This window comes from Rhinatrema bivittatum, chromosome 8, assembly GCF_901001135.1.
Source record: "Rhinatrema bivittatum chromosome 8, aRhiBiv1.1, whole genome shotgun sequence".
In the NCBI taxonomy this organism is placed as follows: Eukaryota; Metazoa; Chordata; class Amphibia; order Gymnophiona; family Rhinatrematidae; genus Rhinatrema; species Rhinatrema bivittatum.
Window position 1 is genome coordinate 55,391,313 of NC_042622.1, and position 24,636 is coordinate 55,415,948.

The 24,636-nt window shown below is 47.4% G+C and overlaps 1 protein-coding gene across 2 annotated transcripts in view; it reads left to right on the top strand.

Annotated features, from left to right (window-relative positions):
* The first annotated feature begins 6,281 nt into the window (after positions 1 to 6,281).
* DHX35 (DEAH-box helicase 35) overlaps positions 6,282 to 24,636 on the top strand; it is a 179,578-nt gene continuing 161,223 nt past the window's right edge. The window contains exons 1-3 of one of the 2 annotated variants that reach the window (XM_029612952.1): positions 6,282 to 6,385; positions 9,370 to 9,503; positions 10,854 to 10,946. In XM_029612952.1, the coding sequence (XP_029468812.1) occupies positions 6,346 to 6,385; positions 9,370 to 9,503; positions 10,854 to 10,946 (267 nt within the window). In that variant the 5' untranslated portion in view covers positions 6,282 to 6,345. The other variant, XM_029612951.1, reaches the window with a different exon arrangement.

Sequence of the window (24,636 nt, forward strand, 5' to 3'; positions counted from 1 at the left end):
ACCATTACAAGTATTTTATGCATTGGCTTCAAATCGGAAAATTCCTGAGCCAAGTACATAATTTGCCTGTGGTGTGCTTTGCCATGCTGCTTGAGGGCTATTTAGTTCTATACTATGGTGATTTATTCCCCATGTATAATTTCTGTCAAATGACTGGTATTCTGAAGCAGTGGCTTGTAGATGTCAGAGAGAGATTCCATGTTCTCCCTTTGGGATAAGTAGGTGACATAGATGCAGGGGCGGCTCAAGGCAATCTGCTGCCTGAAGCGAGGGATGAGATGGTGCCCCCTACTCCTCCCCCCCAAGACCCTCTCTCTCCCCCAATCCCCTCACACAAGCACTTACTCCCCCGGACTCTCTCATACACACACACACACACACATGCTCTCGCTCTCACTCCCATTGGCTCCCTCACATACACATACCCAGGCAAGCTCCCATTCATTTTCATACACACAGACCTCCCCCTGCAGGCACCAATTCGTTTTCTCACACACACACACACACACACACACACACACACACACACACACACACACACACAGACCCCAGGAAGGCACCTATTCATTCACCCTCCCACCCATCCACACCCAAGCAGTTACACATAAAACACCCATAGACAGGCTCTCACCCCCCTCCAACACACACTCAAGCAGACACCCGTTTACCCAAGTAGACAGTCACCACACACGTCACCAGTTGTGGGGTGGGCAGCAGCAGCAGTCGCCTTTTCCATGACGACATCTTCTGCTGCCGGGGGCCAGTCTCGCGGCAGCAGACAGATGATGTTGGGATAAACGCAACTCCTGTGGCCCAGGGTTAGGGACATTTGTTGCCACTGAGCAGCGCGGGCAGGGGTTTGTTTTTTCTCTGTGGACGCACCAAAACAGCCCCACATCATGGGTGACGACACTGACGGCGGACCACGCGCTCTCATAGCTCCTAAAATTTCAAGTTCTGAACTCCGGAGTATGCGCAGCAGTATAGAATGACGTTACCGACCGCATTCCTCAGTCAATGTTTTCCGTCCGTCAACACTGGACATATCGTGACTCACGAGTGTGAAATTTGAATAATCTATTGGGAGAGAGAGAGAGAGAAAAAAGTTGTTTGTTTTTTTTTAAAAGACATGGAAGGGTAAGGCTCCTTTCAAAATTTGTCAGCAATGTCCAAAGCGCATGAGTGCGCTGGATTTGCACATGATTTGTATTAGATGTTTAGGGTCTGATCATGACCTGACAGTTTGTGCTCCGTGTAAATGAATGTCCCCTAGGGCATTAAAATATCGTTATTATAAGCTCCACATGGAGTTGGATGAAGGAAAGTCTAGTCCAACTAAGGAGAAAAATAAGGGGAATTTAAGCAAGCCCCAGAAAGGGAAAAAGACAAGTGAATATTAAGATTCTGAACTTTTAAAAATGTAAGTGATTCCTCCGTTGAGGAAGGGGAGTGTTTAGAACTGTCTGGTGATAATACAGATAATGCAGCAGAACTATTCTGCAACCACCGACTAAATTAATTGAGCATCGTACACATAAAAAGTCACAAGCGCTATTGTCATACCTCCTCTGATATTAGTAGCCATTTTGAAAAAAAGCCACGGCATAGAAGGCAATTCCCGTGCCATGAAGGCATACAGGCTATGGTTCTAATGGCGCCATCTGCTCAACTACTTGAACGTAATGCGTCATCAGTAGATTTGACTCCTGTTTTAGTGGGGAGCAGTACTAATCATTCACCATGCCGACTGCTAACTTGGCACAGGGAAGAGAGGAGTGTGTTAACAAGCAGGGAACAAGATCATGAGGCAGGTGAATCATGCTGGCTTCAGGAGCAGCGCCGAGATCTGAGCGTCGATTCACTGTGCCATGTGCACTCATGGCGCCGGGATTCGATTACTTCTTCTCAGCGCAGAGAAAAGGACTTGCTACTTAATAGTCAAGAGAAAAAAGGTAATTCAATGACAAAAGAATGTCAAGAGACCCTGACTAGCAGAGGAATTACAGGTAATAGCAGTAAAAATTTAAGGTATAACATGCTTGAAGATGACAATCAAAAGGAAACTATTGCCAGCCTTCTGGTGAGAAAGCATAGACAGAAGGCAAGGAAGAAAGACAATATTTCAGCAAAGGTTGACACTATTGTGAGAGATCAAATGTCAGTTAGTCACATTTATCATGATTCAGATGATTCTTTGGCAGAATCTTATTTAAATTTGAAGGATTTGTGTGTTGAGGAAAATTTTCCTCCCCAGTTACATGAACTGATCAAAGGGGAGAGGTGAACACCAAAAACATCAAATTTTACAGCACCAAAGCCACCAGTACAGACCACAACACCCCATACTCCCCCTCCCTTATTACTTTCCCCTGCTAATTACCCTGACTACATTGATGAACGCCCTTGTAAAAACTAACATGTATATATGTATATAATTCTCATATCATCTACTCCTGTCCATGTTTACCCCCTCCCTGTTAAAAAAAACGTTATTATTGTAAAGCCCGTTGCTCAGTTATGTTACATTGTGAACCGAGGTGATGTTTTGCAAACGTGCCTCGGTATATAAAAAAACCCGTAAATAAATAAGTAAATAAATATCATCCATACACTACCCTCAATAAGAACCCCCCCCCAGAGAAAACCAAGGCGTTTTGTGACCTGACCTTCCTGGTCTTTTGTGCACAGAAGTATGGTATTTCGTTTCTTTGCAAATGAAAAAAAGTTTAAAAATAACACGCTACAGTTTATTAGGTGTAAGAGGCACAAGGAAAGGTTTCTTGTGACTACTCGGAGAAAAACGCAGGAGTAAATGCCTAATAGCCTCAGTCACATGCATTTGCATGTGAAGAGCACTATTACATTCACTCTGCGTTAGACGTGTGTTGAATAGGCACTAATCCCCTTATTGCATTAGGGGATTGATTAGCGCCTATTTTACCCAAGTCTAACTGCACGTTAAGGGGTAGATTTTATAAATGTACGCGCGGGTGTACTTTTGTTCGTGCACCAGGCACGAACAAAATACGCTGGATTTTATAAGATACGCGCGTATCTTATAAAATCCGGGGTCGGCGCACGCAAGGGGGTGCACATTTGTGCAACCTGTGCGGGCCGAGCCCAGCGACGCTGCCTGTTCCCTCCGAGGCCGCTCCGAAATCAGAGCGGCCTCGGAGGGAACTTTCCTTCCGCCTCCCCCTCCCTAACCCATCCCCCGGCCCTATCTAAACCCCCCCTACCTTTGTTGGCAGATTTAATCTGCGTGCGCCAGCGGGCTGCTGGCGCGCCATCACCCAACCCGGGGGCTGGTCCGGAGGCCTCGACCACGCCCCCGGGTCCGCCCCCGAAACGCCGCGTCACTCGTGGCACGCCCCCAAAACGCCGCGGCACGCCCCTCCATGCAAGCCCCGGGACTTACGCGCACTGCCAAGCCTATGCAAAATAGGCTCGGCGCGCGCAGGGGGGGGGGTTTTGGGGTAGGTTCTCGGGTGGTATGCGCGTACCCCTTTGAAAATCTACCCCTAAGAGTGCGCTCGGCTCAGCGCACCATATCATTCAAGACCCACATAACTAACAAGATTAAGGAAGGATACCACAAGCTACTAACGCTTAGATGTCTTAAGCTGTTCCTTTCACAGGATGATTTCAGAACAGTCCTTCAACTACTCATCTTCTCCAACCTTGACTACTGCAATGCATTATTATTTGGTTTACCACTCGCAACCATCTGCCCACTCCAAATCCTACAGAACACAGCCGCCAGAATCCTAACAGGAACAAAAAAACAAGATCATATTACTCCAACTCTCATTTCTCTACACTGGCACCCAATAAAATACCGAATAGACTACAAAATACTAACAATCCTACACAAACTAATCATAGGACAGCAAACCAACTGGCTAAGCAAAACCATTGAACTCCATGCTCCAAAACGAGACCTACGGTCAACGAATAAAGGTCTCCTGAAAATCCCTCTCATCCGAACCACACAACTCAATACAACCCGTGAGAGAGCCATATCCATCGGAAGCCCCAAACTATGGAACTCACTCCCAATCAAAATAAGAACTCAACCCAACATAAACCTTCAAGAAAGAACTGAAAACCTGGCTTTTCACCAAAGCCTACTCAAATACACACTGTCAACCGCACAGCCAGACACCAATCTAGCTCAACATAAAGAAACATCCTCCCCATCTCTTGAACAACTTATCTACTACCACTCGTAGCTTTAAGAAAGTTATCCATCTATTCTAAAACGCATATCGAACCTTATCATAAATGTATCTTGAAACTGGAATTTCTGTATTTACTAACATGGAAATTCTGTATTTACTAGAACCTGTATAACTCTCCCCACTTACCTTATCTTGTAACCCCACCCTTGTTTCTCCGAACATACTGTATTAACTAACTCAATTTTCCCGAAAACTGTAAACCTTTGTGAAGGAGAACCATTGCAATGATGTTTCTCCTAACATATTGTATTAACTAACCAGGGCCGGTGCAAAGGGATTAGGCGCCCTAGGCACCTTCAGCCTTGCGCCGGCCCCAGCCGCAGCCCCGACTCCTCCTCCTCCCCCCGCCCGCCAAAAGAAAACTTACAAAATACCTGATGGTCCAGGTGGGAGCCCGGGAGCGATCTGCCGCTCCCGGGGCCTCGGTTGTCACTAACCAAAAATGGCACCGGTGGCCTTTAGCCCCTACCATGTGACAGGGGCTACCGGTGCCATTGGTTGGCCCATCACATGCTAGGGGCTAAAGGCCACCGGCGCCATTTTGCTTAGTGGAAGTCGAGGCCCCGGGAGCGGCAGATCGCTCCCGGGCCCTAAGCTGGAACACAAGGGGGGCGTCGGGAGGATGGCATGGTGAGGCGGGGGCTGGAAGAATTTTGAAAGGGCATTTTTTGCCCTTTCAAAATTTTGCTGCCTGCTGTGCTGCCCCCTAAATCGCGGTGCCCTAACACACAAACCCCGAAAACTGTAAACCATTGTGATGGCGAAACCGAATGACAGTATACAAAATTCGATAAATAAATAAATATTGCATCGGCCCCGAGTGATCTTCTCCACGCTCTGGGCGCTGCCCACTACCTTCATACCCTGCTACACCAGCATCCGGGCTACAGTGGCCCTTCCAGTGCTCCAGGGCCGGAGGCAGCCGCCCGCCCGCCCGCCCCACTTCTCTCTGCAGGCCAGGGAGGAAATGCTTTAATTTTCAGTTTCACATCACCGCCCTCACTGGGAGGAAGGAGCCTGGGAAGCTATCACTGTACCCTCCCCGTTTGGTGCCCTGAGCTGGGCAGTTCTCGAGCTCTGCTTTGTTATGGACAGAAGCAATTTGTTAGGAGGAGGGTTTGAGGAAGTTACAAATTGCGTTCCTCCAGAAACTGATCACCAGCGCCAGAGAAACTTCCTTGCGGATACTTTTCAATAGCCCAGCACCGCTGGCATATTTAGCCGATACGCATGACTGTCACTTTCCAGAGATAACAGGCGTTTGGGGGGAGAGGAGGAGGTAACAATGCCTCTGGCACAGGATGTCACATAGGCTTTTACCGCGAGACTGGCGGCAGCAGGAGATGAGGGGATGGGGCAGGGAAAGTCGATCTGCTCAGTGGCAACACACGTCATCTCCTGCTGCGGTGGGGCTGTCTCTGGAAGCAGGGTGAGGTGGGGGCTGCAGTGTTTTGAAGGGGCACTTTTTGCCGCTTCAAAATTCTGCCGTCTGAAGCGGCCGCCTTACCCTGCCTCATGATAGAACCGCTCCTGCATAGATGTATATGGTTGGAGACTTCATCATCAAGCAAAGTTCAGCGCCCCCAGGCTGAGTCACAATGCACATGGTCGGGCTTCCCGTCCTCATGGCAACCACAGGCCAACAGAGATAAGTCACCTTCAACCGCCGGATTCAGAGCTCAGAGCTGTTCCTGCTGCACTGCAAAGTCTGCGGTTCCAGTTCCTCGCCGTCCTCTCGAGCCTTGTATGTCCGACCGGCCTCAGTTAGTTGCCCCATCCGGCCCCCTGAGAGCGCGGTGGACATATTCACATGATGATACAGTACAGTCTTGAAATAAAAAAAAATAATACTATCTGCAATAAAGATGGTTAAATATTTCATACCACCCTGAAGTTATTTTATTTGAACCCAACATTATTTCCAAACACAGACCTTGCTAAATCTTTACTGCTAGGAAAGACAGCGGTGCGCTGCACCAAATGAAGCAGGAAACCATGGCAACACCCGACCTCGACCAATCTCCTTTGCGGAGTTTGGCTAGCTAGAGCTCTGCGCCTGCGCAATGGGCGGGCTCGCCCTGCACGCTCTCACCTTTCACCCAACATGGCGGCGCCCGCGGGAGCGGGGAAGTTTTGGAAACCAGGTAAAGAAAGGCCGCAGCTGGGGCAAGGGGTGCCAATACCTAACCTGGCTTCAGGAATTTTTCCTTGAGGAAAAAAAAAGAGCGCTCGGGTCTGGGAGGCGGCTTTAATATCGCGTTCACGCATTTCTGAAGCAGAGACTGTTTGTTTTGGTGGACAGTGAAGCAAGAGAAGGCGGCAGCACTTTGGCAGATAAGCAAAATTGTCAATTCCGTTCCTTCTTCAAGTCGCCCTTTAAGTTTTACTGCCGTCTCTGGCATTTTCAGTATCCATCTGCTCAACCAGTGTATCTGTTTCCAGGAAAAAACGGAGGCTTTCTTAACAGCCATACAGAAAATATTTGGCGTATGTCGCGCCTCTCAGTCCTTGGGATATTTTGCTATATATTATTGTATCGCTATTGTAAGTTTCTCGTGTTTGTTCTGGTTCCCTGATGTTCAAAACTTGTGTTGGAAAATCCTTTTTTTTAAATTATAAACAACAACCAAACAAACTAAAGAACCCTGTGCTTTGCAAGTCACACTCACAAGTTCTGCATACTCTGGCTACTTCTAACTCGCACATGTCTTGTTCCGTTTCTTCCAGCTTAGAGGGTGATCATCATAGCAAATTGGAAGTAGATGTGCCAGTGCTGATTGGCAAGAGTACTGAGACATCTGTTCATTGAATCTAGGATAGCAAGGATTATATATTTTTTTTAAATATCATAGAACACAGTATAGTTTATAAAGATGTATGTAGAAATAAGGATCAACAAACTATTGTAAGCTCCATGGAAAAGGGACTTTTTTTTTTAAAGGTATCTGTACAGCAACTGCATATGTCTAATAGTACTTTAGAAATGATAACTAGTATAGTAAGTTATAGGTGATATTTTTTATTGGACCAACTCAATACATCTGTGACAAGTTTTTGTATGCTTCCATTATTGGGGAATTTATTAGTTAGTCCAATAAAAAGTTATCTACAACTTGCTTGTTGTCCCATATTTCTACATTTTCAAGTGAACTAATACAAAAACCATAACATTTTGCTAAAGCTATATGTGAACTGATGGTAAAATACTACTTATTTGATTTTTTTTTTTTTTTGCCAGAAAGCCTAGCAGATGGGCTCATTGGATTGTCACTGGGTTATAGCACCACCATTCACCTTTAGTTTATTGGTAAAAACATGGCAGAAAAAGACTGTGTAGCCCATCTAGTCTGCCCATCTGCCCAATTAATTTAACTTTATTATTTCCATCACTCCCTTAGAGATCCCCTTTATTTATCCCATGCTTTCTTAAACTCACATACTGTTTTGTCTCCACCACCTCCACTGGGAGGTCATTCCATGCATCCAACACCCTCTCTGTAAAGAAATATTTCTTAAGATTACTCCTGATGCTACCTCCTCTCAGCCTCATCCCATGACCCCTCTTTCTAGAGCCTCTCTTCTGTTGAAAGAGGCTCACCTCTGTGCATGGAAACATTTGAGGTATTTAAATGTCTCTCTCATATCTCCCCTTTCTTCTAGAATGAACATATTTAAGTCCTTAACATATTCCTTATGTTAAGGACTTAACTACATAACCATATTGCTATGTTATGTTTTTTGTTCTTGTTTATTTTAATCTATCGCTTCCATACTGCCTCTGGTTAACCCCCCCCCCCTTGTTTTTTCTTTTCCCCTGTTAATATGTACTTTTAAGTCTTTTGTTCAAATGTAAACCGGTATGATGTCCCCACTAATACCGGTATATAAAAATTTCTAAATAAATAAAATAAATATTTAGATCTTTAAGTCTATCTCCATATGCTTTAGGATGAAAGCACTGATCATTGTAGTAACCACTTTCTGGGCTGACTCCATCCTGTTTATATCCTTTTAAAGGTGCAGTCTCTAGAATTGTATGCATTATTCCAAATGAAGTCTCACCAGGGACTTCTACGAGGGTGTTAAGTTTGTTAGCGACTAAAAATAATTCAGGGGTTCATGGATAAGTTGGTTGTCTTAGTCTATGTTTCCAGGTTTATCTGTCTATAAAGTTGCTATCAGAATTAGAAGAAATTGACCTCTTATTTGATAATGTGTTTTCTAATCAACATTTTTTACTGAAGGAAAACATTTCTTAAAGTACTTATCAACTAAAACCAGTCATCAATAGACAACAATACACCGTTATCCTTCCTTCATTAATACTTTCCTTCTATTCCTCTCTCAAGGAGAATCCAGTTTTTCTTATACATTATTCTTTACAAGGTTCAGCCCTTCTTATTTTGTAATGATAGAGAGATTGCAGACTGAATTGTAATCAAGACTAAACAATCTATAATTCTAAATAGTAATAAGGAGCTAGCATAGAGAAACGTGCACCAGTGTTATCTGTGTAGTGTGCACACATGCTTTTAGACTGAATGAGTGTACTCCTCACATTTATCCAAGCTGTAAGAGAGAGCAAGGATTTTGGATGAAGTCATCTCCCTTAGTCCTGTGTAATCAGAGCTAGCAAATGTTTTAACCAAATTGGTCCCCTGATAATTCTCCAAAGACGAGTGAATCGTATCTGCCTTGGGCAAAAAAGAGCTGTGAGAAACATAGTTCCTCGATCCCTTTTGCATTTTACTAAGGTTTTTGCAACCAGAGGTATCAAGAATACACATACAGCAGACCTTTCCACCAGTGAAGGGAGAAGGCATTTGACACTAGTTTGTCCTCTGATCCTCTCCTGGAGCAGAAGCTGGGGACGTTCTTGTTCACACTGGTTGCAAATCAATCTCTCTCAGGTATTTTTCACTTAGAAACACAGAAACTTGAGAAAGGTCTCGTAGCAGTTACAACCCTGCAAAGAAGGAGAGGGGGTAACCTGCACAGAGTGGCAATTACAGCCCTAAACACCTTGCCAGGCAGACTGGATGGGCCATTTTGGTCTTTGTCTGCTGTCATTTACTAAGTTACTATTTGTCTAGCAATAGATTATTTTAATAAACCCTATGTTACACAGGCACCGAAGGCCCAGGTGTTAGTATCTCTGAGGAGAGACAAAGTGCTGCAGAAGCCAGTGGAACTTCAGTCATCTATAATCCTCATGCAGCCCTGTCTATAGAACAACAGCGACAAAAGCTACCGGTGTTTAAGGTATTCCAGATGTACCTATGGTAATACAGTTAAAGCAACTGGTCATGTTTAATCAGGAATTTTTATGGCATAATGTGCAACTTGATTATGAATTTGAGATGAATTTGTTATAAATGTATATGTGCTTTAGTGTGTAGAAAAAATACTAAAATCATTACAAGCAGAATTTTCTAATACTTGGCAGAATTAGTTTTAAAATATATACCAGCTTTTAAAAGGGAGATGTCTTAGCTTTCTATGCACTGGATTTAAGGGCATTTTGGGAAGAAGATCATGAAGAAATAGTAATATTTTGAGCCACAAACAGTTCTCTTTTTATAAAGGGAGAGTTGACTATGCTCATAAAATTGATTTATTTTTTTGTCTGCATTGTGTTTTAGGAAAATGCTGAATTCAAAAATAATTAAGATTATTAAGCATGAAAGATACCATGCATCAATGTATATATAGATATTTTAATTGCATTAGCTTATTAATCAGAATGTGGATATTGAGAGAAAAGAGAATTAAGAAATGGTTTGGGGATCACACTAAACTATACATTTTACTGGTTAGAATTGGACTCCTTTTTTCTCCCACATTTGCAGGCCTATACAGTACAGTACGCTCCAGTGGAGCGCACTGTTAACCCGTAATTGGATGCGCGTTTTGGATGCGATAGCTTTACCCCTTATTCAGTAAGGGGTAATAGCACGTCCAACCCCCCCCCCCAAACCTAATAGCACCCGCAACATGCAAATGCATGTTGATGGCCCTATTAGGTATTCCCGCGCAATTGAGAAAGCAAAATGTGCAGCCAAGCCGCACATTTTGCTTTCAGAAATTAGCGCCTACCCAAAGGTAGTCAGTGCTGTCAGTGCGCTTGAGAGCCGACGCCGGCAAAATTGAGTGCTGGCTGTCAAACCCGCTGACAGCCGCTGCTCCTGTCCGAAAAGAGGCGCTAGGGACGAGCTAGTGTCCCTAGCGCCTCTTTTTACCGCTAACCCTAATTTAAATAAATTAACTTACTGTATCGTGCACACAGGAGAGCGGGCGCTCGCCCGCTCTCCCGCGATTTTTACTGTATCGGCCCGTTGGTTACTTCTCAGAGAAAATGGAATTTGATGCTATCCTTTGTGGACATCAGACTACCAGTTTGCCTTTTGTATGGTGTCCTCCGTGGAAAGAGCAGCTCTTGAGCTTCAGAAACCATTTACTTTTGTAAGAAATGGGCATAGATATGTTAATCTACAAATTTAGTGTGATGACCTGAATGTTATTCAGTAGCTGTACATGCAGAAAAGCAACTTGAAAAGCTCACATTTTACAAAATGACTTAACACCCTTTTTTACTATCATCATCCCTTTCAGCTCCGAAACCATATCTTGTATTTGGTAGAGAACTATCAGACTGTGGTGATCATTGGAGAAACAGGATGTGGAAAAAGCACCCAAATTCCACAAGTGAGTATGTCTATAATGTAGCAATCTACTTAAAAAAAAAAATTCTTTATATATAGGTTTATAAATTTACATCAAAGTACATTTTTGCTCAGAAGCATAAACAAGCTAAGGTCTAATAATAACAGAACACTTAGTTATAATTATAATTCACATCAAGGGAAGATTAGTATAACAAATAAAAAAAAAAAATAGAAAATTTAGTGACAGTCTAATTTAAATTACTGATCTCAAATAAGGATTACAAGTCGGGTTACACTGTGCTGATTTTCCCTATTCTGTAAAAAGCCTTTTAGCTGCACAGGGTCACAAAACACATCATTATCCCCTTGGCACTTAAACATCTACAGGGAAATTTCAAAAGAAATTTCCCGCCGGCATTTTAACCCGTGGTTCATTTTAACCAAAGTTAGTTTTATGATAGAAGAAACACTTCCTAATATTTATAAATTGTATTTTAAAGCTACTACATAGTGTCCAATCTGCTTGTCTACTGGTCCACACAAAGATGTCAGGCTGCAACTGTAAAGAGACTGTGTAAGCAGGACAATATACAGCATCCATTAACATTTTTTAAATTTGATTCCTTATGAGAACAACTGTGTGTGTGTGTGTCCCTAACAACTTTTGTGTTGGGGTGTGTTATACATAACAGATTTTCAGGACACATCAGAGGGAGATATGAGGTTTCTTTCAGGGGTATGGTTTATTTTGGATCCATAGATCTGTGGATGCAGATGTGCATGCATCCTGGAGAGTAGGCTCCTTTAATTTTTGTGGAACTTCTTATTTATGATCTTTAATCTTTCAACAAACCAAGGGAACACGATACATAACTTAGCAGAACAGTGACAATTAAAATAATTTTTGCATATATTTTTGTTGATAATTGGAAACAATTTAACTCTAGCATTTAAATAAAAAGTGTGCTCTTTGCTTTTTTCATATATTTATATTTTAGCTTGCGCAACATACGGCTTTGGTGCACAGTATTTTAGACTAACACAAAAAATGGTTTAAAATTTCATGTGATTCGAGATTTATGGGGCAAGTATATTCTTCTACCTGATATTTATTACACTTTGAATTGTACCATCTAAACATTTGAGATGAGAAATTGCTCAGTAGATTGGAAAAATAGCCCTTTACTGCTGAGATTAATTGGAATATCTTGTGATATATATATTTTTATATATATATATATATATATGAAACTGAGGGAAATTTTGAAAGGAATTTCTGCCGGTAAATGGATGATCACCCATAGAAAATAGCCCTTTCCTTTTCATCCAATCAGGCTAGTCCACATAAGTGGGTTATGCATTCCTACCAGTAGATGGAGACAGAGATCAAGAGCTCGCTGATGGCACTCCTCATATAGCTCTGTGCTGATATCAGCCCGCCAGTATTCTGTCTCCAGCAGATGGTGGACATACTTCCCTTGTTGGCAGCCGAGGCTTGGTTAGGCCAGATGATCAGGAAGATTCTGGTGCAAGACTCCTGAGGTGATAGATGATGCCTCCTCCCTCAGTTGAGTAGAACACATACCTAATTTTAGCCTACGACATGCAGGCAATTTCTTCTGAGGGAAGCAACCCTGCAGGGTTGCTTCCCTCAGAAGAAATTCTCCATAGGTGATAGTAGTGGCTTCCTCCCTCTGGGGAGTAAGGTAGGAGCAAAGAGCTTCCAGGTTTGAAGTTCTTTTATTCTTTCCTTCCTGATGGTTTACACTTCCTTGCTGCCCCCGGGTGGATTTTTTTTCTTCTAGCGCTGGCATTAAAAAAAACAAAACAAAAAATAAAGCTATGCTCAGCACACGTCAATAGCAATAATTCTTTTGCAGAAAACATGCTGTGGAGAGCCGGCATATTGAGCAGGGCCACAGTTGTGCAGGACAGGACATTGGAGGACGACATGGCCATGCCAACAGAATGCTGGAAAATCTCCTCATTGCTCTTATTTGTATTTTAAAAGAGAGAGAAAATGAACTCTGTGGGCGGTGCTGGCAGGATTAATGCTTCGGAATAGCCATGCTATGTGGAGGAGTTTTTGGGGGACCTTTCCCTGTGATGCCAGTTCCCACAAGGTTTTCTGCTCCAGGGCAGGAGCGGCAACTATTTTGTGACAGTTGCAATGGGGTGCTATGTCGCCTCTCCTTGATCAGGTTACCGAGATTCTGGTGGCAGAGTTACCTACAGCACAGGAGGATGTGAGGTCCCAAGGAAGGAACCAAGTATGCAGTCTGGTGGTCAAGGGAACAGTTTATCAGCCATTTTACCTCTGTGGCCCTTTCCAGGTTCATCCAAGCTTCATTCCCTGTATGGATCAGTCCAGTCTGCTGGGTTTTGCCTCCCTTCCAGCAGATGGAGACAGAGAAAAACTTCGAGAGCGCCCTCTCTTAACCTGGTGAGCCACCTGCTGCTCCTCAGTATTTCTCTGTCTCCAGCATTTGGAGGTGTTCCCTGTACGTATCCAGATCAGTCCAGACTGTGGGTTGAGCCTCCTTTCCAGCAGGTTGAGACAGACTAAAACTGAAAGGATATCCTATATGAGGACAGAGCCTAAGCTGTAACCCTTCAGTATTTGTCTGTCTCCAGCAGGTGCAGCACATCTCCCTTCGGTCTCCTAATCTAGGCTAGTCAGCCTTCTTTCTCTTCCTTCCTTCTGGGATCAAGCAAGTACTTATTCCTTAGGGATTTTGTAGTTGTTTTCTTCCTGTTAAAATAAAGTTAAAAGGTTAGTCAGGAAGTTGTGGATTTTTTCTTCAGGAGACGGTTCCGTCTCCTGACTCTTGCCGGACTCAGGGGGGCTTTGCCCCTTGTGCAGTGCATAGCCTGTGTCCATTACCGCTTCCAGGTGTGGGGACCGAGTCTGTCCAGGGCTCGTCTCCCCCCCTCTCTGGCTGCCGAAGGGTCTTAATGTTACGCTGCTGTGCTCAGTCTTTTCACAAAAAAAAAAAAAAAAGTGACACAGAAACAGGCTTTAAGTTTAAAAGTGCTCCCAGTGCTTTTAATACTTACCTACAGCAGCAGACCAATATTCTTTGTCTTTGTTCCCCACCTGGGCTTGAACCGGCAGCCAGACAGGCAGGAGTCAGCAGGTTTCCCCCCTGCTTCACTCCGGGCCTCCAGGCTGTCAATCAAACTTTTCTCTGCAGCCTTTTTTTCTTCAGAGCGGCTCTCTCTTTGCCGCGGCAGGCAGCCTGCCTCTTTTCTGCCAGCCCCTTTGTGTTTTTTTTTTGTAAGGGGGCCTCTTCTCTGCTTCCCTGACGGGTGGGGTAGGTCCCTCCTCGGCAGGGCTGGCAAATTTAGCCCGGGGATCGACTCCCCAGAGCTTGGCCAGGCCGTTCCCGGGTCGGGAAAGCCCGGGAACAGTGGCCATTTTGGATTTTTTGTCGGCTCCGTTTTCGGAGCTCCCTGGGGCTGGGGGGCCGATTTGTTTTGCAGCTACCTCCCGATTTCAGCCCCCTGGCCCCCCAGGATGGGTTTTCTGTCACCCTCTCGCCTCTCCCTCCCCCACCCGGGACTTCCAGGGCTCGTTTTGTATCTAATTTTGCCCTCCTCCTGCATAGATTTTATTTAGCTAGTCTGCAGGAGGAGGAGGAAGGTTTCCACCCCCCCCCCCGGGCCCCCCCCCGGGCAAAAAAAAAAATTTACCCGCTCCGTGCCGTTGACGGTTAGACCGGCTGCGGAGCCCCTTGGGGCGCGGGTGATCCCGGGGGTGCCCTTCCCCCAACCTCCTGGTGGATCCGGTACCCCCAGATCTTGCCGCCAATCCGGACGCGGAGGATACCCTTCCACCCCTGGAGGGGGACGACCCCAGGGTCTTTGGACTCCCTTACGGCCTCTTTGCCCAAGGATATGGACTCTGTCCTGGCGGGAATCAGGGATCCGGCAATCGCCTTCCCCTCTCATCCCATGCACAAGTTGTAGCGCCTGTGGGAATGGAACACTCCCGAGACGGGACTCTGGGCGGGCCGTGCACTAGATAAGCTCCCCCTCCCGGAGGTATGCTTAGATTTAAAAAAAAAAAAAAAAAACCAAACAAAAAAACAAAAGACAATAATCCCTCCGTGGACTACTTATGCGATCACGATACAGGAGGATTTCCCGGCTTTTAAAGCTGCCCAGGTCCGCATGCTCAAGGCTCATGTGATGCGCATTTTTGATGTCCTGGCGCTGGGGGTGCGTGCGCCTATTTGCAACAGTCTCATGCTGCGGGCAGGTCTCAGGTGGGTTCAAAGTTGCTCTGCGCCCGGGGCCAGAGGCTGCGCATACGACCTTCTCCATGTCCAGGCAAAGCGATGGCTTTGGCGAGGTCCGCCAAACGGCTCCTCTGACTCCGCTGTTGGTTGGCCGATCCGCCCTCCAAAGCCCGGTTGGGCACGTTGCTGTTCAAAGGTAAGCTGCTCCTTGGCAAGGACCTTGAGAAACTCTGGATTCCTTGGGGGAAAGTAAGGTCCATGGCTTCCGGAGGTCTGTCCGAAACCATCCCGTTCCTTTACACCCTCTCGTCCACGTTATCTGGGCCAGAGACGGTATACCCCCACGCGGGCAGGGTGACTCCTCAGGGCGTTTTTCCGTCTTGCTCGCAGTCTTGGTCGCAGCCTCCCCGTGGGCGCCGTCCCTTTCGCGAGGGCCAGCCCACGCGCTCCATCCTTACGCCTGCCACACAATGAAGTTCACTTGACTCATTCCTCGGTCCCCTTCCTAGGCGGTCGACTCTCCCTGTTTTTTGTGGCATGGGTCAAATTCATGTCGGACCAGTGGGTCCTCGACGTCCTCAGAGACGGGTACGCCTTCGCTTTGCTCGAAATTTTCGAGATCCTTTTTCTATTTCCCCGTGTGGTCGGTCCCAGCGGCAAGCGGTGGAGCAAACCCCCGCCTGGCCCCTGTGTCTGGGCGTGGTGGTCCCGGTTCCAGACAGCAAACTTGCCGCAGGCCAGTATTCTATTTACTTCGTCGTTCCGTAACAGGATGAGTCTTCGTCCGATCTTGGACCTCACAAGAGACAACCGGGCTCTCAAGATCCCGCTTTCCGCATGAAAACTCTGCAAGTGGTCCTCGTACCGTTTCGCCCCGGAGAGTTCCTAGCCTCACTTGCTCTGACAGAGGCGTATTTCCATATTCCGATTCATCGCGGCTACCGTAGTCTCTTCGCGTTCACATCCTCCACCGGGACTTCCAGTTCAGGTCCCTTCCGTTTGGCACCTCGCAACTTCACCAAAGTCATGGTGGTGGTGGCAGCAGCTCTCCGCCGGAAAAGGATCCTTGTTCACCCCTACCTGGACGTCTGGCTTGTCAGGGCCAAGGCGGAGGCTCTTGCCGGCAGGCGGTGGATCGTGTGTTAGCTCTCCTCATGTCTCTCGGCTGCATACTGAATTTCTCCAAGAGCTACCTTCAGCCCTTCCAGGAGTTAGGGTTCCTGGGAGCCCACTTCGACAACCGGGTGGGCAAGGTCTTCTTGCCTCGCGTGCGGGCTCTCAAGTTGATTGGCCGGTTTCAGAGTCTGATCTTGCTGCCTTCTCCGACAGCCTGTGTCTGCCTGCAGGTCTCGGGCCCCTTGGCTTCTGCCATCGACCTTGTCCCTTGGGCTTTGCTCATATGCTACTACCCATTGCTAATACAATTTGCTGCAGATTCTATTCCTTTGACTGTCATACAGTTATGTAAATATAATATGTAATATAGTTGATATCTCTCTCTTTATAAAGTTGTTTAAGTTTGCTGTATCCTCCTGCGATTACACTCACTTGGTCCCTTAGCCCATTCCACATTCTCTCCCCGTTCCTTATCAATCCCTGTTAATTGTAACTTTATCCTTCCTTTCTTCCAACTAGCTTTTTGGCTCCCCAGTTATATGTGAACCGATGTGATATTCATTTGAATGTCGGTATATAAAAGTTATAAATAAATAAATAAATAAAATATGCGACCGTTCCAGAAAGCTTTGCTGTCCCGTTGGCAGTGTCGGAACAGTTTCACACAGTCCTCCTGTTTTTTGGGCCTTACCGTCGCCAACTTGCAGTGGTGGCTTTCCCTTCCTCATTTGCTACAGGGAAAGCCTCTCCAAGTCCCTCAGTGGACGATAGTAACCACGGACGCCAGTCTCTCGGGCTGGGGTGCGGTCTGCCTCTCCCAGTACACCCAGGGGATCTGACCGGCAGCTCAGTCTCGCTGGCACATCATTTGGTTGGAGGCTCGGGCGATGCTCCTAGCTCTTCTGGAGTTTCTCCCCCTCATCCGCGGCAAGGCGATACGGGTCTTGTCCAACAGCTCCTCCACTGTGGCTTATCAATCGCCAAGGAGGCGCCTGCAGTCCGCTGAGGCCCTGGAAACCAGCTGTCTCTTCGCCTGGGCAGAGCGACATCTACAGTGCCCGGCGGCCTCCCACATTGTGGGCAAGGGGAATGTTCAGGCCGATTTTCTCAATCAGTTGCTCGATCCCGGGGAGTGGGAACTCTCTGACACAGCCATGAATCTCATCGTCGACAGGTGGTCCCCCACCACCTGGGCCTCATGGCGACCCTTTGCAATGCCAAGGCAAATTGGTTCTCCTGCCACTGGAGGGAACACGGCTCGGAGGGCATAGATGCTTGGCTCTCCCTTGGCCAGCGGACGTCCTTCTGTACGTGTTCCCCCCCCCCCCCCAATAGCGCCTGGTCGGGAAAGTTCTCAGAAGAATGGAACTCCACCGGGGTCCTGTGGTTCTGGTAGCAGCAGAGTAGCCGCGCAGGCCGTGGTTCACGGATTTTCTCAACCTAGCGCCGGACGGACCTCTGCGGGTACGCCATCTTCCTCGGCTCCTTCGTCAAGGACCTGTATTTTTCGACCAGGCCGATTGCTCCTGTCTAGCAGCCTGGTTTTTGAAAGACTACGCCTAAGGCGCAAGGACTATTAGGAGGAGGTCTTCTCCACTTTGCTGTGGGCCCGGAAACAGTCAATTTCCCTGGCATACACGCGTATCTGGAACGTGTTTGAAGCTGTTTGTGTGGAGTCGGGTATCTCAGCGCTCTCTGCCCCGATTTCGTTAGTCCTCTCTTCCCCAAGAAGATCTTCTCCCCTCTCGGCTTTCTCCTGGGTCGGGTAGAATGTCACCACTGAGCGGGCCACCCGGATGTGATTGGTGCTTGAAGGGCGCCAAGCAACTACGTCCACCTTCTCGGCCGCTTGCCTGTCGGGGAGTTTTAATCTGATCCTTCGGGCCCTCTGTGCGGCTCTGTTCGAACCTCTCCATCGCGCTACCTTGAAAGCTCTTACGCTTAAGACTGTCTTTCTGGTCTTTGTCTCTTCTGCTCGTCGGATCTCGGTGATCCACGCGCTGTCCTGTCGGGAACCTTTTGTTTTACGATTTTACGATTCCGTGGTATCCCTCGTGACTGGCCCTTCCTTCTTAGTGAACGTTCTTCTAACTTCCATGTCAACCTGTCGGCAGAACTCCCTGCGTTTTCCCCTGCGACTGGGGACGATTTCCGTAAACTTGATACCATATGAGTTCTACTTCGCTATCTCCAGGTTACCCATGGCTTTTGGGTCTCGGTTCATCTTTTGTCCTCTGGAGTGGGCCCATTCGGGGTAAGCCGGCTTCTAAGACCACTATCGCACGGTTGTTGAAGGAAGCGATCTTCTCGTTAGGGGTGCCCCCTTTCACCGTTACTCTTCATTTTAACTATGGATCTACTGGTGGATAAACTGCAAATGTCTCGGAGGTCCCAGGGGTCCTGCTAAATGAACTTCAAGTAAAAACTCCTGTTTGCTGATGATATTCTTTTGCTTCTGTTAAATGCTAAAAGTGTTACCAATGGCTTTAAAATGTTTTCTGAGTACCGACAGTTATTGGGCTTTAAGCTAAATCTGGTTAAAACAGAAGCACTGGATGTATCTAATTCAGTACTACAGAATTGGGACAATTTCCCGGTCAAGTGGGCAGAGGATCGCATAAAATACTTGGGATTGCAAAATCATAGACGGCCAGCCCAGTGGTATTCCATTAATATTCCTTCTTTAATAAAAAAAAAAAAAAAAAGCTTCACAAGAAGTTGGATAGCTGGCAGTCCCTTCCTTTGACACTGCAGGGACATATTGCACTGATCAAGATGATTATAGCCCCCTAAACTACTGTATTTGTTACTGATGCTTCCCATTTATTTAAAGTCAGAGATCAGAGAGCCATACAAAGGATGCTTGGGAGATTCCTATGATGTGGTAAGAGAGCACCCCTATCCTATTCAACAACGATAGCTCCAAAAACAAAAGGAGGCATGGGAATTCCTGACTTTAAAATGTACAACTGGGCTGCAAATTTAAGATTTTTGGGAGACTGGATATATGCCAAGTCTGAATATACAGATTATCAGTTATTACATGCATATAAATAAATACATTTATGTACTCCTTTGGGGCCAAAGTTTGTCTTACGTTCTTAGCCAGGGGAGTTGCGTACTTTGCAAATGCCTTCCCTATTTATTGGAAAGATTAGGAAAATATGGTTTCTGGTATGTAAATTTATGTCTCTGGCAATTTGTGTTTCGCCTCATGTGCCCTTGAGGGGAAATCTGAGATTTCTTTTCTGTGTTTTGCTGAGGAGGCATAATCTAAAAGTGTCACCAGAATGGTAATTTTAGGAGTATTATATGCATTTGAACTGTGTAAAAGTCATTTGGGCTTTCAGAGTGGGCATTTTCTCTTACATGGGCAAATCCGTGCATATTTGAAAAAGGCCTTAGCTGCAGCAGATGGGGAGATGAGCAGTTCATCTTTCAAGCACTGCTAAACTATTTGCGGCTAGGCAGGGGTCATTGTCTCACCTCTACAGATTTCTGCTGCAGAATAAAAAAATGTGATTTTTGAGAATCTAGCTGGTAAAAGGCAAAGAAATATGTGCTTTGGGACTGTCATGATTTGATATGTGAAGTGTCCAATAATGCGAGTTTAGGGAACTGTAATTAAGGATATTCAATCACATCATTTTTTCACCTATGCATGTGCATAAAATGGGATTGCTAAAGGCCAGTGAATGTCTTAAATGTGGGTGCATGCAGGCTTCGCTAATCCACTGTTTTTGGGAATGCTCTGTTATCCAGGAGTTCTGGGTTGAGAAATAGGGTTGAGAACCCTATTTCCAGCCACTCACTGTACTGGGAGTGATACCGGGGAGCCCGGCTCACTCCCCCCAGTAGGATCGGAACCCGGAGGCTCTGCGGCAAGTAAAAAAAAAAAAATTTTTTTTTTTCTGTTGTGATTGTGTGGGCTCTCCTTTTCCTCCAATCTCTTTGGGCTTTCCTCGCTCCTTTTTTCGTTGCGCCGTTGTCGGGTGGTGCTGAAGAGAAGTTTTGGGGGTTGGAGTATACGGCCATGCCGAGGAGGGCCGCATGTAAGGCTTCCGGTGCTGCGTGCACCCATTTTTCCAGAGAAGGTCTTTGTGCCTCTTGCCTCTCAGGAGGAGAGGGAGCCTCTGCGACCCTACCAAGGGTCATCATGCGGGTCCAGACTGTCTCCGGCGCATTTGGGACCCTGCCGGCCCCAAATTTCGGCCCGTTCCCGCTGAGCGCAGGAACGGGCACCATCTTCGATTCGCTCGTGTCTGTAATACCACGGATCAGTCCAGAGTCCCGCCCATTTGGAGTTCGCAGGTAATAGAGAGTCTGCTCATTCATCTGTTCTTGGTTTTAATCGGCAGATCTTTGTTTACCGTGTCTCATGGGTTTTGTTCCCACTTGGGGGTTAGTGAACCAGTTTAAGTTGTTAGGTTACTGTATATAGTTAGTTTGGTGGGGGAAGGGAATCTCCTGCCGCAGTTATCCCCATAAAAGATAGCCCCTGAGGGGGGCGACTCGGGGGGGCCTGGCCCACATAGTGTAGGAGAAGTTCCGGCAGGAGATGCTGAGGATACTTCCTCAAATTCTTCGTTTAACTCTGACTTTGTGCTTTTGATGCACCCTACGGCCGGGCCACAGAAGAAGGTGAAGCACATGGAGGAGACGGGACGCCCACAGGTGCAGAGACTTCTGAGGTTTGAGGCACCTCAGGAGGTCTTGGCTACTTCTTCGGTATCTGAGGATCCGGAGGATCCGCATTTATCTTCCCAGCCTCTGAGGGGGGTTGAAGGGGAGACGGACCCCACGCAGGGAGGTCTGCGTGGGGCTCATGGGATGGATGGCAATGATCCTAAAGTCGTCAGGCTTTTTCATTAAGATGAGTTAGGACCTCTCATCCCTGTCATCTTACGAGAACTGGGTATTGAGCCCCCCCCCCCCCCCCCCAGGAAGAGTCTCTGCAGTTTTGACTGTCACGAAAAAGACCACCATTCTGGTTACCGGTGCAACGGCACTTAAGGACTTGCAGGATCGAAAGCTAGAAATTCAGCTCAAGAAAATTTTCGAAGTTTCAGCACTTGGGGTCCGCACGGCTATGTCTAGCAATTTTGCCTTGCGGGTGGGCCTTCGCTGGGTCCAGCAGTTGCTAGCCAACGAGGCATTATTGGAGGATGAAACCCTCCAGGCGGGGCGTCTGGAGGCAGTCATTGCCTATAGTGCCGATGCTTTTCATGACTTGCTCCGCACTTCAGCCAGGTCCATGGTTTCCGCTGTTTCAGCTCGCCGTCTGTTATGGTTGCGTAACTGGGCGGCAGATGTTTCTTCCAAGTCCCAGCTGGGATCTCTGCTCTTTAAGGGCAAGCTGCTCTTTGGCAAGGAGCTGGAGGACCTGATACAGTCCCTCTGTGAGAATAAAGTACACCGCTTGCCTGAGGACAGGCCGAAGACTAGAGGGTGATTTGGATCCAAATCTCGGTTTCGTGGGAGCCGAAAACCTCGGACATCCCGACCACCTGTTTCCTCTTTTCGCCAAAACTCCAACCGACAGCAGTCTTGGTCTCAGTCCTTTCGGGGACGGCGGTTTGGTAGACCCGGTAACACCCAGTCCGCTCCGGGTGGAAAGCCTTCGCAATGATGGGCGGCCGGCCCACTCCTCGGTACCGGTGGTCAGAGGCAGACTGTTTCTGTTTTACGAGGAATGGGCCAAGCTCACATCGGACCAGTGGGTCCTATCAATGATATGACACGGTTACGCTTTAGATTTTGCAAGGCGGCCCCGCCATCAGTTTCTCGTCTCTCCCTGCAGGTACGCCACCAAGCGCCGGGCAGTCAGGGAGGCTCTTCAGCGCCTTCTAGATCTCGGCATGATTACTTCCGTTCCTCCGGCGGAACTTCGGTAAGGTCGCTACTTCATTTACTTCGTGGTTCCAAAAAAGGAGGGAACCTTCCGACCCAATCTCGATTTAAAGAAGGTCAACAGATGTCTCCGGATTCCCCGTTTCCACACGGAGACATTGTGGTCGGTGATTGCTTCCGTACGGCAGGGGGAATTTCTAGCATCCCTGGATCTGACAGAGGCGTATCTGCACGTCGGGATCAGGACCGATCACCAGAGGTTCCTGCAGTTCTCCGTTCTGGGGCAACATTACCAGTTTCAGGCTCTGCCTTTCGGTCTGGCCACCGCTCCCAGAACGTTTACCAAGATCATGGTAGAGGTAGCAGCACAACTGCGCAGGAAAGGATATTTGGTGCATCCATATTTGGACGATTGGCTGATTCAGGCAAAGTCGGACGTCCTTTGCCAGGAGGCGATAAACAGGGTACTTAAGCTGCTGCGTGCCCTCGGATGGGTGGTCAACCTGTCCAAGAGTCATCTGATTCCCTTCTAGTCCCTGGAGTTTTTGGGAGCTTAGTTCAACACTCATCTAGGCAGAGTTTTTCTCTCGGCGGACCGCATTGCCATTTTGCAAGGACAGGTGAGAGCATTCTTGTCCAAACATCCGCCAACGGTCTGGGATTACTTGCAGGTTCTGGGGTCTATGGCCTCGACCCTGGAGCTTGTCCCTTGGGCCTTCGCCCACATGCGGCCCTTCTAATCAGCCTTGCTTTCTCATTGGAATCCGGTTTCTGAACGATTTCATCTGCGGTTGCCTTTGCCGGACACAGCACGTGCCAGTTTGGACTGGTGGCTCCTTTTGGACAACCTGAGATGTGGGGTTCCTCTGGTTGTTCCGGAATGGACGGTCGTGACTACGGATGCCAATCTCTCCGGGTGGGGAGCGGTTTGTCAGTGACAATCAGTGCAGGGGCAGTGGCCCCAGGAGGGGAGTCCCAATGGTCCATCAACTGCCTGGAAACCAGAGCAGTACGCCTGGCGTTGCAGGCCTTTCTTCCATTTATCAAAGGGAAATCAGTCGGGGTTCCTTCTGACAATGCGACCTCGGTAGCCTATATCAATCACCAGGGCGGAACCAAGAGTCTGCCGGTGGCGTTGGAGGCTCGAATGCTGATCAGCTGGGCGGAGCAATACCTGGTCAGTATTACAGCACCTCACATAGCGGGGGTCGACAACATTCACGCGGATTTTCTCAGTCGACATCGTCTCGATCCCGATGAGTGGGAGTTGGCCAGGGGAGATTTTCAACTCATTTGCGACAGGTGGGGCACGCCCTGCATGGATCTGATGGCAACATTCCGGAATTCCAAAGCCCCACGCTTCTTTGCTTGCCACAGGGAAATGGGGGCAGAGGGAGTAGACGCTCTGGCGCTTCCCTGGCCGACGAATGTGTTGCTGTAAGTTTTCCCACCTTGGCCCCTAATCGGAAAGGTGCTCAGGAGAATAGAGCTTCATCTGTCTGAAATGATCCTAGTGGCTCCCGAGTGGCCGCGGCGTCCATGGTTTGTGGATCTAGTCAGTCTCGCGGTGCAAGGTCCTCCGCGGTTTCCGGATCTCCCAAACCTGCTTCATCAGGGACCTGTCTGTTTCGACCAGGTCAATCGCTTTTGTCTAGCGGCATGGCTTTTGAGAGGCAGCGGTTGAAGAGCAAAGGATATTCAGATGCGGTAGTCACTACGCTATTGAGATTCCGTAAGGCTTCCACGTCCCTGTCTTATGTTCGCGTAGACAGGGGGATTCTGCCTACTCGACTGTCCGTGCTGGAGATTTTGTGTTTTCTTCAAGCTGGTTTGGCAAAGGGATTATCGTGTAGTTCCTCGAGGGTGCAGGTCGCAGCGCTTACATGTTTGCGCGGTCCTGTTCAGGGAGTCCCCTTAGCAATACACCTGGATGTGTCTCGTTTCCTTCATGGAGCAAAGCATCTACAGCCTCTGGTGGCCAATCCTTGTCCATCCTGGAATCTAAATTTAATACTTTCGGCCTTGTGTGCTGCACCGTTTGAACCTTTGAAAAGAGCGACATTGAAGGATCTCACGTTGAAAGTGGTGTTTTTGGTAGCAATCTCCTCTGCTCGGCGGGTTTCTGAACTTCAGGCTTTGTCGTGCAGAGAGCCATTCCTGAGGATTTCGGATTCGGGGAAATCCTTGCGGACAGTTTCTTCCTTCCTACCGAAAGTAGTTTCCTCTTTTCATTTGAATCAATCGGTTGAGCTTCCTTCCTTTTCAGATTTGGACTGTTCTGACCCTCTCTCTCTCGAGACTTAAGGAAATTGGATGTCCGCAGGGCGTTGCTGCGTTATCTTGAGGTTACCAGTGGTTTTCGGGTATTGGATCATCTCTTTGTGCTCTGGAGTGGTCCTAAACGAGGTAATTTAGCAACAAAGACCACTATCGCCCGATGGTTGAGGGAGGCTATCAATTCTGCTTACTTGCTGAAGGACAAGCCTTTGGCTCAAGGGCTTCGGGCGCATTCTACTCGTGCTC